Source organism: Miniopterus schreibersii, assembly GCF_964146895.1.
Source record: "Miniopterus schreibersii genome assembly, chromosome: 4".
NCBI classification, from domain to species: domain Eukaryota; kingdom Metazoa; phylum Chordata; class Mammalia; order Chiroptera; family Miniopteridae; genus Miniopterus; species Miniopterus schreibersii.
In genome coordinates this window covers 79688957-79701832 of record NC_138105.1, presented here as the reverse complement: position 1 = coordinate 79701832, position 12876 = coordinate 79688957, and the positions used below count along the sequence as shown (strand labels likewise).

At 51.1% G+C, this 12876-nt stretch overlaps 1 protein-coding gene across 1 annotated transcript in view; it reads right to left on the bottom strand.

The window, feature by feature from the left end:
• Window positions 1–426: 426 nt before the first annotated feature.
• The window catches only part of MYO1F (myosin IF), a 31576-nt gene continuing 19126 nt past the window's right edge, over window positions 427–12876 (bottom strand). The window contains exons 16-28 of the mRNA XM_081136281.1: window positions 11834–11915; window positions 10519–10625; window positions 9979–10077; window positions 9738–9882; window positions 5001–5115; window positions 4738–4907; window positions 3900–4045; window positions 3395–3541; window positions 3067–3215; window positions 2582–2665; window positions 1786–1981; window positions 1531–1700; window positions 427–849 (exon numbers count right to left, since the gene is read on the bottom strand). Of these exons, the coding sequence (XP_080992407.1) occupies window positions 773–849; window positions 1531–1700; window positions 1786–1981; window positions 2582–2665; window positions 3067–3215; window positions 3395–3541; window positions 3900–4045; window positions 4738–4907; window positions 5001–5115; window positions 9738–9882; window positions 9979–10077; window positions 10519–10625; window positions 11834–11915 (1687 nt within the window). The 3' untranslated portion in view covers window positions 427–772. The remainder of the gene's footprint in view (window positions 850–1530; window positions 1701–1785; window positions 1982–2581; window positions 2666–3066; window positions 3216–3394; window positions 3542–3899; window positions 4046–4737; window positions 4908–5000; window positions 5116–9737; window positions 9883–9978; window positions 10078–10518; window positions 10626–11833; window positions 11916–12876) is intronic.

Below are 12876 nucleotides of genomic sequence, written 5' to 3'. Positions count from 1 at the left end.
CCTTCAGCGGTGACCATAAATACAGAAAGCCAGGGCCCTGGAATGTCAGAACCTATCTTGACCCCAGGTGAATGAGGGCCAAGGCGGCACAGACATGGGGTGGGGGTAGGGAACAGGGGTGGCTAGGGTGAATTGTGGGGGGCCATGTGGGACCTCTCTCCTTCCTCAGGGTCCAGTTAGGTCCTAAATGGGTTTGGGGCTGCAGATTCAGATCTGACGGGACCAACTGGACCATTTTCTAAAGGGAAGCTGGGATGCAGTTTCTGGAAGCTGGCAAGTGGACAGACAAGCTTTTTAAGGCTTGGCTCTGTGGAATCTTGGGCAAGTGACTCAACCTCCAAGCCTTCATTTTTTCCGCCTGTAAAATGGTGCGTTTGTTGCTCCTACATCACAGGGTTCTGAGAAGTTTGGCGCTCAGTCAGTTCATACTTCTACCCGGCAAACATTTATTGCCTCAGTGGAGAAGGAGGGAGGTCACACTCGTCAAGGCCTCCCTACTTTGAGCCGTGCTTTGCTGATAGGACACGACTCATTTTATACTCACAAGGTAGCTGGGAGGTAGGTTCTGCTGTTAGCCCTGTGTGCCACAGGTGGAAATGGGTGTGACACGGGAGGCCAGGGCCCAGAAGTAGCTGCAGTGGTGACCCTCAGACCCACCCAGAGCCTGGACTGGACCAGGCTGGACCTTCTGGTTAATGCAACCAAGGGAAATGAGACCCCTGCCAGCAGGGCCTGGCTCCCTGGCAGGACAGACAGAATCTGGGCCCCCCATTCAGATCTTCTCCACATAGTTTCCGGGGAAGAGGCCCTCCTGGCCATGCAGCCGGCCTTTCCACCAGCCTGATGAATCTGTGGGAGAAAAGAGAGTGTGAGGCACCACCCAGCCCACCCCAGGGGAAACCTTCATGCTGGCTCAGTGTCTGTCTTACTCATTTCCACTGACCTGGCACAAGGCAGAGGCTGAAGAGAGTGACAGATTGAAGGAAGGGAGGGAGGGATGCACACGTGATCTTTCCTTGTCACTGGCTCACAGTCTTATTTCAGACCATTCACTTGGACTCTTCCCTCATCTCCCACAGGCCCCTCCCCTCAATCCCTATGGTGGACCCAGGAATGACCCCAGTGGGGCTTCCTCACTCACTTGCAGAGGCTGCTGTTGAGTCCCAGGTCCCTCTGGGGGTAGCCCAGGGGACTAAGTTAGGAAGTGGCCTGGGCCATCCAGACATGGCCCATTTCCTACTCACAAGGGGTCTCTGAGGTTCTGCTGTTAGCCCTATGTTTCACAGGTAACAAAAATGAGTCTGGGGTACTAGTGTGATGCAGTGAGGCCAGGCTCCCAGGTGGCTTAGGAAGTGACCTCCACCGAAGGCCTCTAGCTTATGTAGCCATTGGCTCAGAAGACGGTATCCTGGCTGGGCGTGGGAGCCTGCTGCCCATCTCTTTTCTCCTGTTGGATGGGCATGCGGTAAAGGGGGCTGCCTGGCTGTGTCAGGGCTTTGGCCCCTCCCACCTCTGTCCCAGCACACACACCTTCCATGAGGATCTCAATGACCTCATTGACATTGAAGCTCAGCTCATCCACGTCTTGACCTACATACTGGTACAGTGCCCGGCACCTTGGACCATGTATCCGTGGCTGGGGCTTGGGTCGGCCCACACCAGGCACGGGCCGCTGCCCCACGCTGCGCTTCCTCTGCATGCTGTGGGCACAGGGGGTGTTCATCAAAGCCCTAGATACTCCCACTGCTTGCTCACCTCCTGGGGCTGCCCTCCCACCCCACGTACCCAGCCACTCCCTGATCAGGCACGTTCAGGAATTCGGTGTTATGCTCAGAGGGGGGCCGTGCCCGGGGGCGTCTGCTGGCCCTTAGGGCTGAGGATGGAGGGCCTCGGGGAGGTCGCTGAGAGCCCCTTCCAGATGTGATCTCCAGGGGCAGGGGGCCCCCTCTGGCAGAGGGGGGCACCCCATTGCGGTCCAGACCTGTGGCAGGAGCAAGGATGGAGACATTTATTAGGGTGCTGCTAGGAGTATTTGGGGAAGATTTGACTCCAAATTCCCAGTCTGAGAGAGGAGCCAGCGACACTCTCAATCCAGTATGGTGACTGGGCCAGAGGGCAGGACCCAGAAGCCAGGAGGGACAAGAGAGAGGTTCTGCAGGGGTAAGATTTCTCCCCACCCCCTTCTGTAGGAGGGCTTTTTTGGGTGGGTCTTGGAGGATGAATGGGAACTCAAGTATAGTGAGAATTTGGGAGACAGGCAGAGTAAACAGCCCCAGCAAAGGCCGGGTGGTAAGAACAAATTTGGTAAGTTGGCAAAGTAAGATGTAGCTTGTATGACAGGAGTGTAAGATGAGAGGAGAGAGGGGGTGAGTGGTTATAGCAGGGGTTGGATTTTGAAGCGCTTTTGAATACCAAACTAACCTTAGCCTTTATTATGTGGAAGACGGGGAGCTATGGAGAGTTCTGGACAGAGAAGAAGAGAGTGGTCATCTCTGCTTGTTAGATCTCGCTGACAGCAAGTTTGGCTTAGGTCATGGAGCACACAAGAGGCAAGGGAAGACAGTGGGGGGCATCTCCTCACCTCTGGGAGGTCCAGGGGCTGCCCGGGAAGGGGTCTGGGCCGCTCTTCGAGGTTTTCCCTGAGCCATTCCTTTACGTGTAGGCTCTAAAAAGGATTCGAAGGTGGTGGCCAGACCAGACCAGACCCTTGGCCCCGCCCACAAACCTGTCTTTTCTGGCTCCGGCCCAGTGCCCGCCCCTTCAGGCTCCCTGGCTCCGCCCAGCGATGGGCCGCTCTTCTCCAGGACCACCCCTCACTGGCTCTTTGGGCTCGCCCACTCCAGGGCTTGCCCCCATCCTTTAGCCCCCTCACAGGCTGCCTCTTGGGCCACGCCCCCTTCGCATTTCTCGCCCAGCCATTGGTCGCCTCCTCCAAGTCCTTCTAGACCCGCCCCATGGCCCTCCCCCGCTCTGGGCCGGCCTCACGGGCTCCTCCCTTTCAGCCTCGGCGGGTCCCTTGCTGGCTCCGCCACTCGGGCCGCCACCCCCAGTTTTGCGCAGACTCACTGGAACTTTTGGGCAGCCCGTCGCCCACGCTGACTGCGAGGGCTCGGCTGCTAGCCTTGAGCACCGCCACGTCCCCGGAGCCCCGCGAGAAAGTGACGCTGCGGGTGCCACCTCCGCCCCAGCCCTCTTTCTTCACCCGGAACTGTAGTCTGTGGGGAGAGGAGGAAGCCGTGTGGGCGCCGCCTCCCAAGTAGGAGGCCCCCCCATCCTTGCCGGGCCGGGCCGGGCCGGGGGTGGCTGAGCAGTTGGGCCGGTCCGCGGGGTGGGAGACGGGGAGGTGTGCCTAGGCTGGCTGGAGGGTGATGGTGGCGGCGGGGGAGGGCCGTACGTGTCGCTGAAGGTGAGGGGCAGGGGTCTCCGTGCTGCCTCCTCGAAGCGCTTGCACAGCAGGCTGACGAACTCGGTCTTGAAGATGCTTTCCAGGAAGCTGTCGGCCGCCTCTTCTTGCAGGATGAAGAAGTCGTCCTGCCGCGTGCTGGGGGAGGGCAGGAGGAAAGGCATGTGGTAGTCACAGGTGAGGGCGGCAGAAGGACCGACATGTGAGATGCAGCCGGGGAGGGTCAGGTAAGGGGCAGGTGAGGAGTTACACAGGTAGGGGAAACGGAGACGTGGGAAGGCGCAGAAGGGCCAGGTAAGGAGTCAGCTGAGGGGACAGGTGCCGTTGGCAGATAAGGATCATGAGTGTGGGGGCAGGGGAAGGTGACAGGGCCAAGAGAGGGTTATATGTATAGCAGCAGGTAAGATGGTCAGGGTTACAGATGGGATGACAAGTATGAGGACAGCTGAAGGGGCAGGCGAGGGTGACTGGGGAGCAGGTGGGTGCCTGGCCTCACCTGAGGGAAACTCCCCGCAGGGCCTGGATCTCCAGCTTCTTCTTCAGGACCTCACGCACCTGGCCCTTCTCTGGTCCCTTCTTCACCTTCTCCCGCCCGATCACATAAACACATCTGGGCGTCAGGATCAGGTCCCTCTTGATGGGCTGTGAGGATGCAGTACCAGAGGGGCTGATGGCAGGACCCCTGGGCATGGGGATCAATTCCAGGCAGAGGGGTGGTGCTGGCAGTTCAGGTGAGGGTGTCCCTCCGTGTAAAGGTATATGAGTGGTTATATTATAATAAATAGGAGGCTAAGTAAGGGTATAATGGCTAGAAGGGGGTGTTTGAGCCGGTACAGGATGGGTGAAGGTACACCTGCTGGACATGGGCACCCAGGCCAGGTGAGAGTACCTGTGCATAGGTGTATCTGTCTGGGCCAGGTGAAGGTATGTCTAGTTGACAGATCAATTTAGACTGGGTGAGGGTGTGTGTACCTAATGAATAAATGTGTCCAGGATAAGTGAGGGTGACCCTGTGGTCAGGGCTTCTGGGTGAGGTAAGTGTGTAATTGTGGACAGATGTGTCCGCCAGGTGAAGATGCATCTAATGGACAGGTGTGTTTGGGCCACATAAGGGCATATTTGATGGACAGATGTATCTATGTTAGTCACACATATACCTGTGGGCAGGTGTGTCCTGGCCAGATGAGAACATATCTATGATGGGATAGGTGTATCTAGACTAGGTGAATATATACCCGTGGAAAGGTGTGTCTGGGCCAGGTAAGGGTGTACCTCTGATGGGGGTGCCAGGCTGGAGCCAGGGCTTTGGACATACCCACTTGCTAGTGCCTCACCTTGAAACGGCGGTCGTACTTGGTGACCGAGTCAGCGAAATCCACTCTCTCCCGCTTGCCCAGGAACTGACGCAGCTCTGGCCGCTCCTCCAGTCCCAGGTAGTCCCCAACAAAGTTCCGATTGATGCTATTTCGTCTCCGCTCCTTCTTGTTCAGCAGGATGTTGGAAGCTGTGGGCACACAGAGTGGGGGGCAGAGGTTGTGGCTTGGCTCTTCCAGGTACATCTGTCTGCACCCTTAGCCTCCCACCTGCAGCCTCTCACCTTCCTCCCGCATCTCCTCATACTTCCGGATTGCCACGTGGCGCCGCCAGGCCTTCTGGATGGTGCGGGCAAAGCCATCAAACTTTCGTTCTCGCATCTCCTCTAGAAGGAAGAGCTGGGCGAGATGGAGGGGTGGTGGGTCCTGGTGTCTCCCCAGGGCCACTGTCTCCAGTTTCTCTCCAGCCCACTTCACCTACATGCTCTTGTTCAGGGGCACCTGCACACATGCTACCACACTGTGGTCAAAATTTCCTTCCTCCGCCCTGCCGGGCGTGGCTCAGCAGTTGAGCATCGACCTAGGGTCCAGGAGATTGCGGTTCAATTCCTGGTCAGGGCACATGCCCAGGTTGTGGGCTAGATCCTCAGTGGGGTGTGTGCAGGAGGCAGCCGATCAATGACTCTCTCATCATTGATGTTTCTATCTCTCTCTCCCTCTGCCTTCCTCTCTGAAATCAATAAAGATATATTAAAAAAAAAAAAATTCCTTCCTCCAAATGACATGACCCAAGATTCCCTCTCAATATGTGGCACAAGCCCCTGCATTAAATTATAACTGGCTTGTCTGGTTGGGTTCAAATCCCAGCTCTGCCTATTATAGCTATGTGGTGTTGCCAGAAATGGTATAACATCATGGTTTCTCACACTGCTTATTAAGCTGTTATGCCTTTCATGTGAGGTGCACCCCAACTTCAGAGATGTTAGAAATGTGAATCAATGTGCATTTTAGAAAAACAAGATACTGTAAACATGAACATCTGACATATAGGCTTGTGATGTGACTGGCAACTATGTGGTTGTGCCGTGTACAACCTGCACAGCCATACATGGTGGCCTGGGAAAGGAATCTTTGCAGAAAGCAGACTTTTGAAGGCCTTTTTTTTTTTTTAATCTTCACCTGAGAATATGTTTATGGATTTTTAGAGAGAGAGAGAAACACCGATGTGAGAGAGACATACTGATCGGCTGCCTCCTGTAAGCACCCCAACTGGGCATAGAACCTGCAACCTTTTTGGTGTACAGGAAGATGCTCCAAACAATTGAGCCACCTGGCTGGGGCCAGACTTTTGAGTTTTAAGGGTCTTGATCCAGAAGTTGCTTAGGGAATAAACTGTATTTGACCAAATCAGAGTGGAAATTCCATTAAAGATATTTGTTTATTTGGAATAATAACAGGTGAACATATCAAGGAGAGGAACCCACTGGATATGAAAGGTTATAAATCTACAGTGATAAAATCAGTGGGGTGCTGGTCAAGGACTGGAACAATCAATTGAAATGGGACAGAAGGCTGGGAAATATCCTAATTCAAACATACATATAGTGGTAAAAGGGACAGCATTGTCAATCAGTGAAGATGGGAAATATTGAAAATGAAATTGGGCTTTATTTAGAAAAATAATTAACCACTCAAGGGGTTTCTCAAATACACAAATATCCATCACTGCTCAAAGCCTGGCTACCCACCTTGCTGACCAAGGTGGTTGATGTCTTCCAGAAACCCCAAGATTTCCTGCAAGGACTAAAAGAATTCTACAGATACTTGGTTCAAATGCACTTTAAAAATATATCTTGGAGGATTTTTATAACTGGGCGTTTATAACTGACTGTAAAAGGTTGGGAGTCTTCTCACCAGGAATTAAAAAACAAAGTCAACATTGCAGTTTTATATGTATGTGTTCTTTTGTTTCTCTAGTATTCTATGGTTGGTGGGTCTGTATGCAAAATGTGTCCGGGTAATGCCTTATATAGGTTGTCTGGAGGGCAGGTAAGTGCATTCTATGGTTTGCTGAGGGGGACAGGTATGAATAAGGGGACACCAGCCTGCAGAACTGAGAGTGAGTCAGTCAAACAGGAACCTTCTTCCCTTTAGCTGTTCAGGAAAATGCGACAAGTGTTCCTAACCTTGTGATTTCTGCCCAGTAAAGAGGATTTGTTTTCAATTTGGGAAATAGATCTTCCTGTCTATAGAGTTAAAAATGCATCTCCTTTATGCTGCAGAGGGCAAGGGTAGGTGTGCTTAAGGGGACTGAGACAGGACCCAAATCGGAGGTTATCCTGGAGGACTGGGTTGAATAGGTTCTCCCCCAAAATTCATGTCCACCCAGAACCTGTGAATGTGACCTTACAGGGGTCTTTGCAGATGTAATCATGTTCAAATGAGGTCATACTGGGGTAGGGTGGGCCCTAAATCCAATGTGACTGGTGTCCTTAGAGGAGGAAAATTTGGACCCAGACACAGAGGAGAAGGCAATGTGATGGCGGGCAGATATTGCAGTGATGCATCTATAAACCTAGGAATGCCATAGATCACTGTCAACCACCAAAGGTTAGGGTGGTTTCTGTTGGGTTAAGCCATCCAGTTTGTGATACTTGGTTACAGCAGCCACAGGAAACTAATATACCTGAGATGATGGGCAGTGAAGGCCAACAGGTGTATAACACATCCAAGAATATTTTGTGTCCATGTTTACAAGAAACAATCCAATTCAGAATCATCTCACATAAGTGCATTTGTGGTTGAGAGAGGCTCCAACTCCATTAGGTTCACTTAATTCCTTGATCAGTTTTTGATATAGCACAGTTAAGCTGTTTGTTTGTTTTTCTGTTTTCATTTCACTAAAATTATTCTTACCAGGATCATTTTTATTTCCTGTGCAAATTTGCAGGATTTTTTTTTGTTGTTATAAAAATTTCCTATCAACCTTACTTTTGTGAATTTTATTATTCAAATTGCAGTCTCAAAATGTGCAGAGCACAATTTTTGTAAAAATTTGATTTTCCCTTCTGTAGTTTTAGCCAGAACTAGCTTTATTTTGTCTATTTTTTTCCAGTGTCAATATTATGTTTCAGAGTCAGATCGTACAGTCTGGCAGTAACCAGCAAGATAGATTCTCTCTCCTGCCCATCCTATTTTCTTCCCCTCCCTCTCTCCATTTTTTCTTCTTCTTTCTTATCTGTTACAAATTGAATTGTTTCAGGTGTAATTTTAGCCATGGACAATTTTGGTTTGTGATAAGTTTCTGTTAGTAACAATATCTACTTTGAATGTGACTCCAGACTTTTTATATTTTGGAGCAAAGTACATCCATAGGAAAAAGCTCTAGGAGGTAGATGTGGACAGATTTGGGGACAAAGATCCCAGCCTCCCAAGACAGGCTGTTTCTGTAGCTGTGAAATCTGGAGAGTGTCCACCCCTGTGTTGCTTTTGGTTTGGTGAGAGAAGTTACTTGTAAGTACAGTAAGGTCAAGGCAATCATCTCAGCAGTCTCCTGGCTGTCTGCTTCAAGTCCCAAAGGTGCCAGCAGAACGGGTGCTATGATCGTGCAGGCGCCGAGGCACCTGGCTGGCCCTGCCCTGCCCCCCCAGCACACTGTTCCCTGCTGTTCCAGCTTACCCCGGACTGGGGAACTCAGCATCCGCCTGGGAGCCCGGTGAACTAGTTAAGCTCACTGAGGTGGTCATCTCCCTGTTTGCTTCCCAACCTCACATAGAAGCAGGGTGCTAGGCAAGCACTTAGGGGATTCCTTGCCCTGGTTTTTGTTGATCTCGTCGTTTTTTTAAGAACTTCCTTCGGCTTTATTGAGATATAATGGACATATAACACTGTGGAAGTTTAAAAGTGTATGTGAGTTGATTTGATATACCTATATGTTGCAAAATGATGACCACTGTAGGTCAGCCAACACCTCCATCACCTCAACATAGTTACCATTTCTTTTGTGTGGTAAGAACACTGAAGTCTTAGCAACTGTCAAGTATATAATACAGCATTCACTATTGTCGCTGTGTACACGAGGCCCAAAGGACATATTCCTCATCAGTGCTTTGTTTGCTTTCTCCCTGAAAGCAGAGGCAGCATAGAGTGGGTAGTGCTTCCGGCCTTTTGATAAAGGGCTGAAAGCTGATGATAGCTCTTTGGAGGGGGACTGTTCCTATGCTGGAGCATGGGCAGTGAGGTTTGTCTTTGATATATCAGAACCGAGGCTGGTCGTGGATAAGAAAACTGCCACTTTGCTCAGCCGGTGTGGCTCAGTGGTTGAGCATCGACCTGTGAACCAGGAGGTCACAGTTCGATTCCCGGTCGGGGCACATGCTGGGGTTGCGGACTCGGTCCCCAGTGGGGGACGGGCAGGAGGCAGCCGATTGGTGACTCTCATCATTGGTGTTTCTATCTCTCCCTCTCCCTTCCTCTCTCTGAAATCAATAAAAACATATTAAAAAGAAAAAAGAAATTGCCACTTTGACATGAGTCTCAGGCTCAGGGACTCGATGTGTTCATGAATGAAGGAGTGAAGGAAGAAAAGAGGAAATAGAACAGGACAGGAAAAAGGAGAGAAAGGACATGGAGAAGGGAGAAAAGAAAGAAAAAAGAATGGGAGCTGGACAAAAGGACATTCTGGACAAGCCCCGCGTCCTTATGCTTTCCAAGGGGCTTGTCATCTCAGGCAGCTTGTGTTTCTCTACCTGCTTCCTGGCCACCAAGGACTGTCCAGCTAATTTAGGTTTTTCTGATCACCTACTATGTGCCAGGCACTGTGCAGGGGATTTCCTGTTATGTCTAATCCTCACTCCAGTCCTGAAGGGAAGCTGTTCCTCTCCTCACTTTCCAAATGGAGAAACTGAGACTCAGAGGGGTGAGGAAACATGTTCAGGGTCATACAGTGGCCTAAAGAGCAGGACCTGAGCCTGTGCAAGTGATTCAGGCGTCTTGTCTGTCTGTCTCACACACACACTTACTGATTCGGGGTTCTTGACAAAGACCTTGGTGCTCCCCATCTGGTATTGGTCCTGTTCCATGTTGACTGCGCGCAGCAGGTGCTGGACCCCCTGACGCTCGTCCCCATGCCAGTGTGGCCATGTCTGGGGGGTCAGAATGGCATACCTGGTGGCAGAAGGTTTGGGAGGGTTTGAGGAGATGGTTCAGCTGGTGGGTATTCTGCAGGTGGCGGTTAGGGCCAGGAGTGGCAGGGCACCTCACCTCTGTAGGAACTTGGCGAACTGGCGGCGGTAGGCAAAGCCTGCCCGGCGGACCCGGATGTTCTCCTTCAGGCCCAGATACTCGACCTGGTGCTTGACCCTGGAGGGAAGGCAGCCTGAGTCCCATGCTGGGGGCCTCGCCAGTCCTAGGAGTGGGAGGGGTCTGCTGGAGGCAGTATGGGGGCTGAGGTCTGGGAGTTTAGCCCTGGTCCTAGAGAATCAGTTCTGTGGAGTGGGGCCTGGGTTCTGGGAGGAGGAGCCTGTGTTGGTTCTGTGGCCAGTCACTTCTAGAGTGGGTCCTGGGGTCTGGGGACTGTGCTAATCTCTGGGTTATCCTCCAGTCAGTCTGGGGCCATCCCTGGGGTCTGCGGGGGTCTTGGTCAGTTCTAGGTGTAACCCCGAGGCCCTGAGGGCCTTTGCACTAGTCCTAGGGGTCAGCCTGGGTTAGTCCTGCAATGTCATACAACCCCAGGAGGGTTCCAGAGGGAGGGCCATTCTGGGGACACGCAGTGTGGATTGGTCAAGCTAGGCTAGGCATCACCTGCTCTCCTCCCAGTCACGGGGCCTCTTGGTCTCGTTGGGTTTGATGCAGCGGATATAGTGGGGTGTGCACTTCTTCAGTGTGGCAACCAGGTCGTTGGCTTGTTTCTGAGGCAGAGGAGAAAGCAGCGGGGTGGTGCACAAATGGGACCCTCTGGCCCCTTTCTCCTCCCACCCTGGATACAGCCCAGGAGACAGAGACACACTGCGTGTGGGGAACTGCAAATGTTTGTTGATGGAGTAACTAAGCCCTCAGGGAATTCATGTCCCTCAGAACATCCCTACCTGTCCTCCAAGACTTTGGAGGTAGAGAATCTTGTGTGTGTGCTGGAGAGGCCAGCCCTGGCTATACATTTTAATCCCTCTGTGGAGACTAGAAAGGAATTAGTTCCAGGTGGGGGGTGTTTGGAGAGATAGCAGGAGACCCTGGTGTTGATCGTGGCTCTACTGTGTGATCTGGGCCAGTGACTGCACCTCCCTGAGCCTTGGCCTCCCCCATCTGCCAGGTGGGACTAGTCCCACGTGTGTAAAGTGTCCTGAATTTGCTACCAGCACTGACAAGTACTCAATACGTGGTTATTAAATATTACTAGGATGGTACACCCATGTCCATAGCAGCACTGTTCACAATAGCTAAAAGGCAGAAACAACCCAGGTGTCCATCAACAAAGGGATAGATAAGAAAAAGCAGTGTATGCACACAATGGAATACTATGCTTTAAAAAGGAAGGAAATTCTCACGCTATAACATGGATGAAACTTTCATTATGCTAAGTGAAATAAGCCAGGCACAAAAGGATAAATACTGTATGATTCCACTCATAGGAGGTCTCTAGAGGAGTCAGATCCATAGAGACATAAAGTAGATAGTGGTTGCCAGGGGCTGGGGGCTGGGGGTGGGGAGTTAGTGTTTAATGGGGACATAGTTTCAGTTTGACAAGGTGAAAAGAGTTCTGGAGATGGATGGTGGGGTTGGTTGTACAACAATGGGAATGTACTTAATGCCACTGAACTGTATGTACACTTAATGGTTAAGATGTTATATTTTACATTATGTATATTTTATCACAATTTTTAAAAAGTGGCAAATGATCAAAAGACCAAAAAAAAAAAAAAAAAATTAAGGTGATGGTCTACTTCTGAATTTGGGGAGTTAGGGGCCTGTTGAGGAAGCTGGTCCAAGCCCCATAACCCAGAGCTGGAAGAAGACCCTTCTGGACAGGGTGCCAGAGACAGGGGCAGAGGGCCTGGAATGCAAGAGAGACAGACACCGACTTCCACATGCCCAGCTCCTCCTTGCCTGCTCTAAGGCTCACCTTGATCTTGGAGCCAGCAGTGCTGGGGCGCCCCTTCTTGTCTACATCCAGCTTCTCAGGGAAGAGCATCCGGAGGAAGGCACTAGGCAAGGAGAGAGAAAGGGTTGGAGGTGCAGCTGGATCGTGGGTTGCCCTCTCCCAGAAGTGGGGCTGTGATGCAGAGGGCATCCTGAAAAGCATAGTTCTTTCTGAATGTGGAGGGTGAGATGTTGACAATCGGAAGGTTGGTTTTGTCCTTTTGGTTCCTTGATTGTTTGCTCTGTTACTTCTTCCATGACCATGCATGACTTGGTGGAGCAAGTAAAGTAGGAAAAAGTTAAATGAAGTAGGAAAATATATCCAGTGATGCAGCACCTTGGGCAGCAGGGGCAGGACCCCTTGCAGGAACCTTCTTACATGTAGGGCTTGCATGTGGGATGTGGGTGCTTGCTGCTGTGGCCCTGCTGTGATTGTCAGAGATGGACACAGCCTAAGCGTCCATCATCAGGGTGTCAGTTAAGTACGCTCTGGTACATCAGGCTCCCTCTCTCATCTCAGGGAGATCTTCCCTGACCACAGAATGAATGGACTGCTTAATATGTATCTAGTTCCAGCACTTTTCCATCCATTTTGGGGGATGAAAAAGTGCTGGAACTAGATAATGGTGATGGTTGCACAATACTGAGAATGTTCTTAATGCTACTGACTTGTATACTTTAAAATGGTGGAAAGGGCAATTTTATATTATGTGTATTTTATCACAATTAAAAAATTAAAGGGAAAAAAAGAATAGTGCCCTCTCTACTCGCTATCCCTTTATCAGCTTAGTTTTTTTTCCACAACACTGGTCCCAATGGCTCTCAGACTTCAGTGGGCACCAGAATCACCAGGCAAGTTTGTTAAACACAGATTGCCTTGCCCTGCCCCTTGGGTTTCTCAATCACAGCCCTGGGCTGCCGCCCTGTAATTTCTAACATGTTCCCAGGGGATGCTGATGCTGCTGGTCCAGAGACCCGACTTTGAGAACCACAGCTGTGCGCCTTCCAGTACGGTGGCCACTGGTC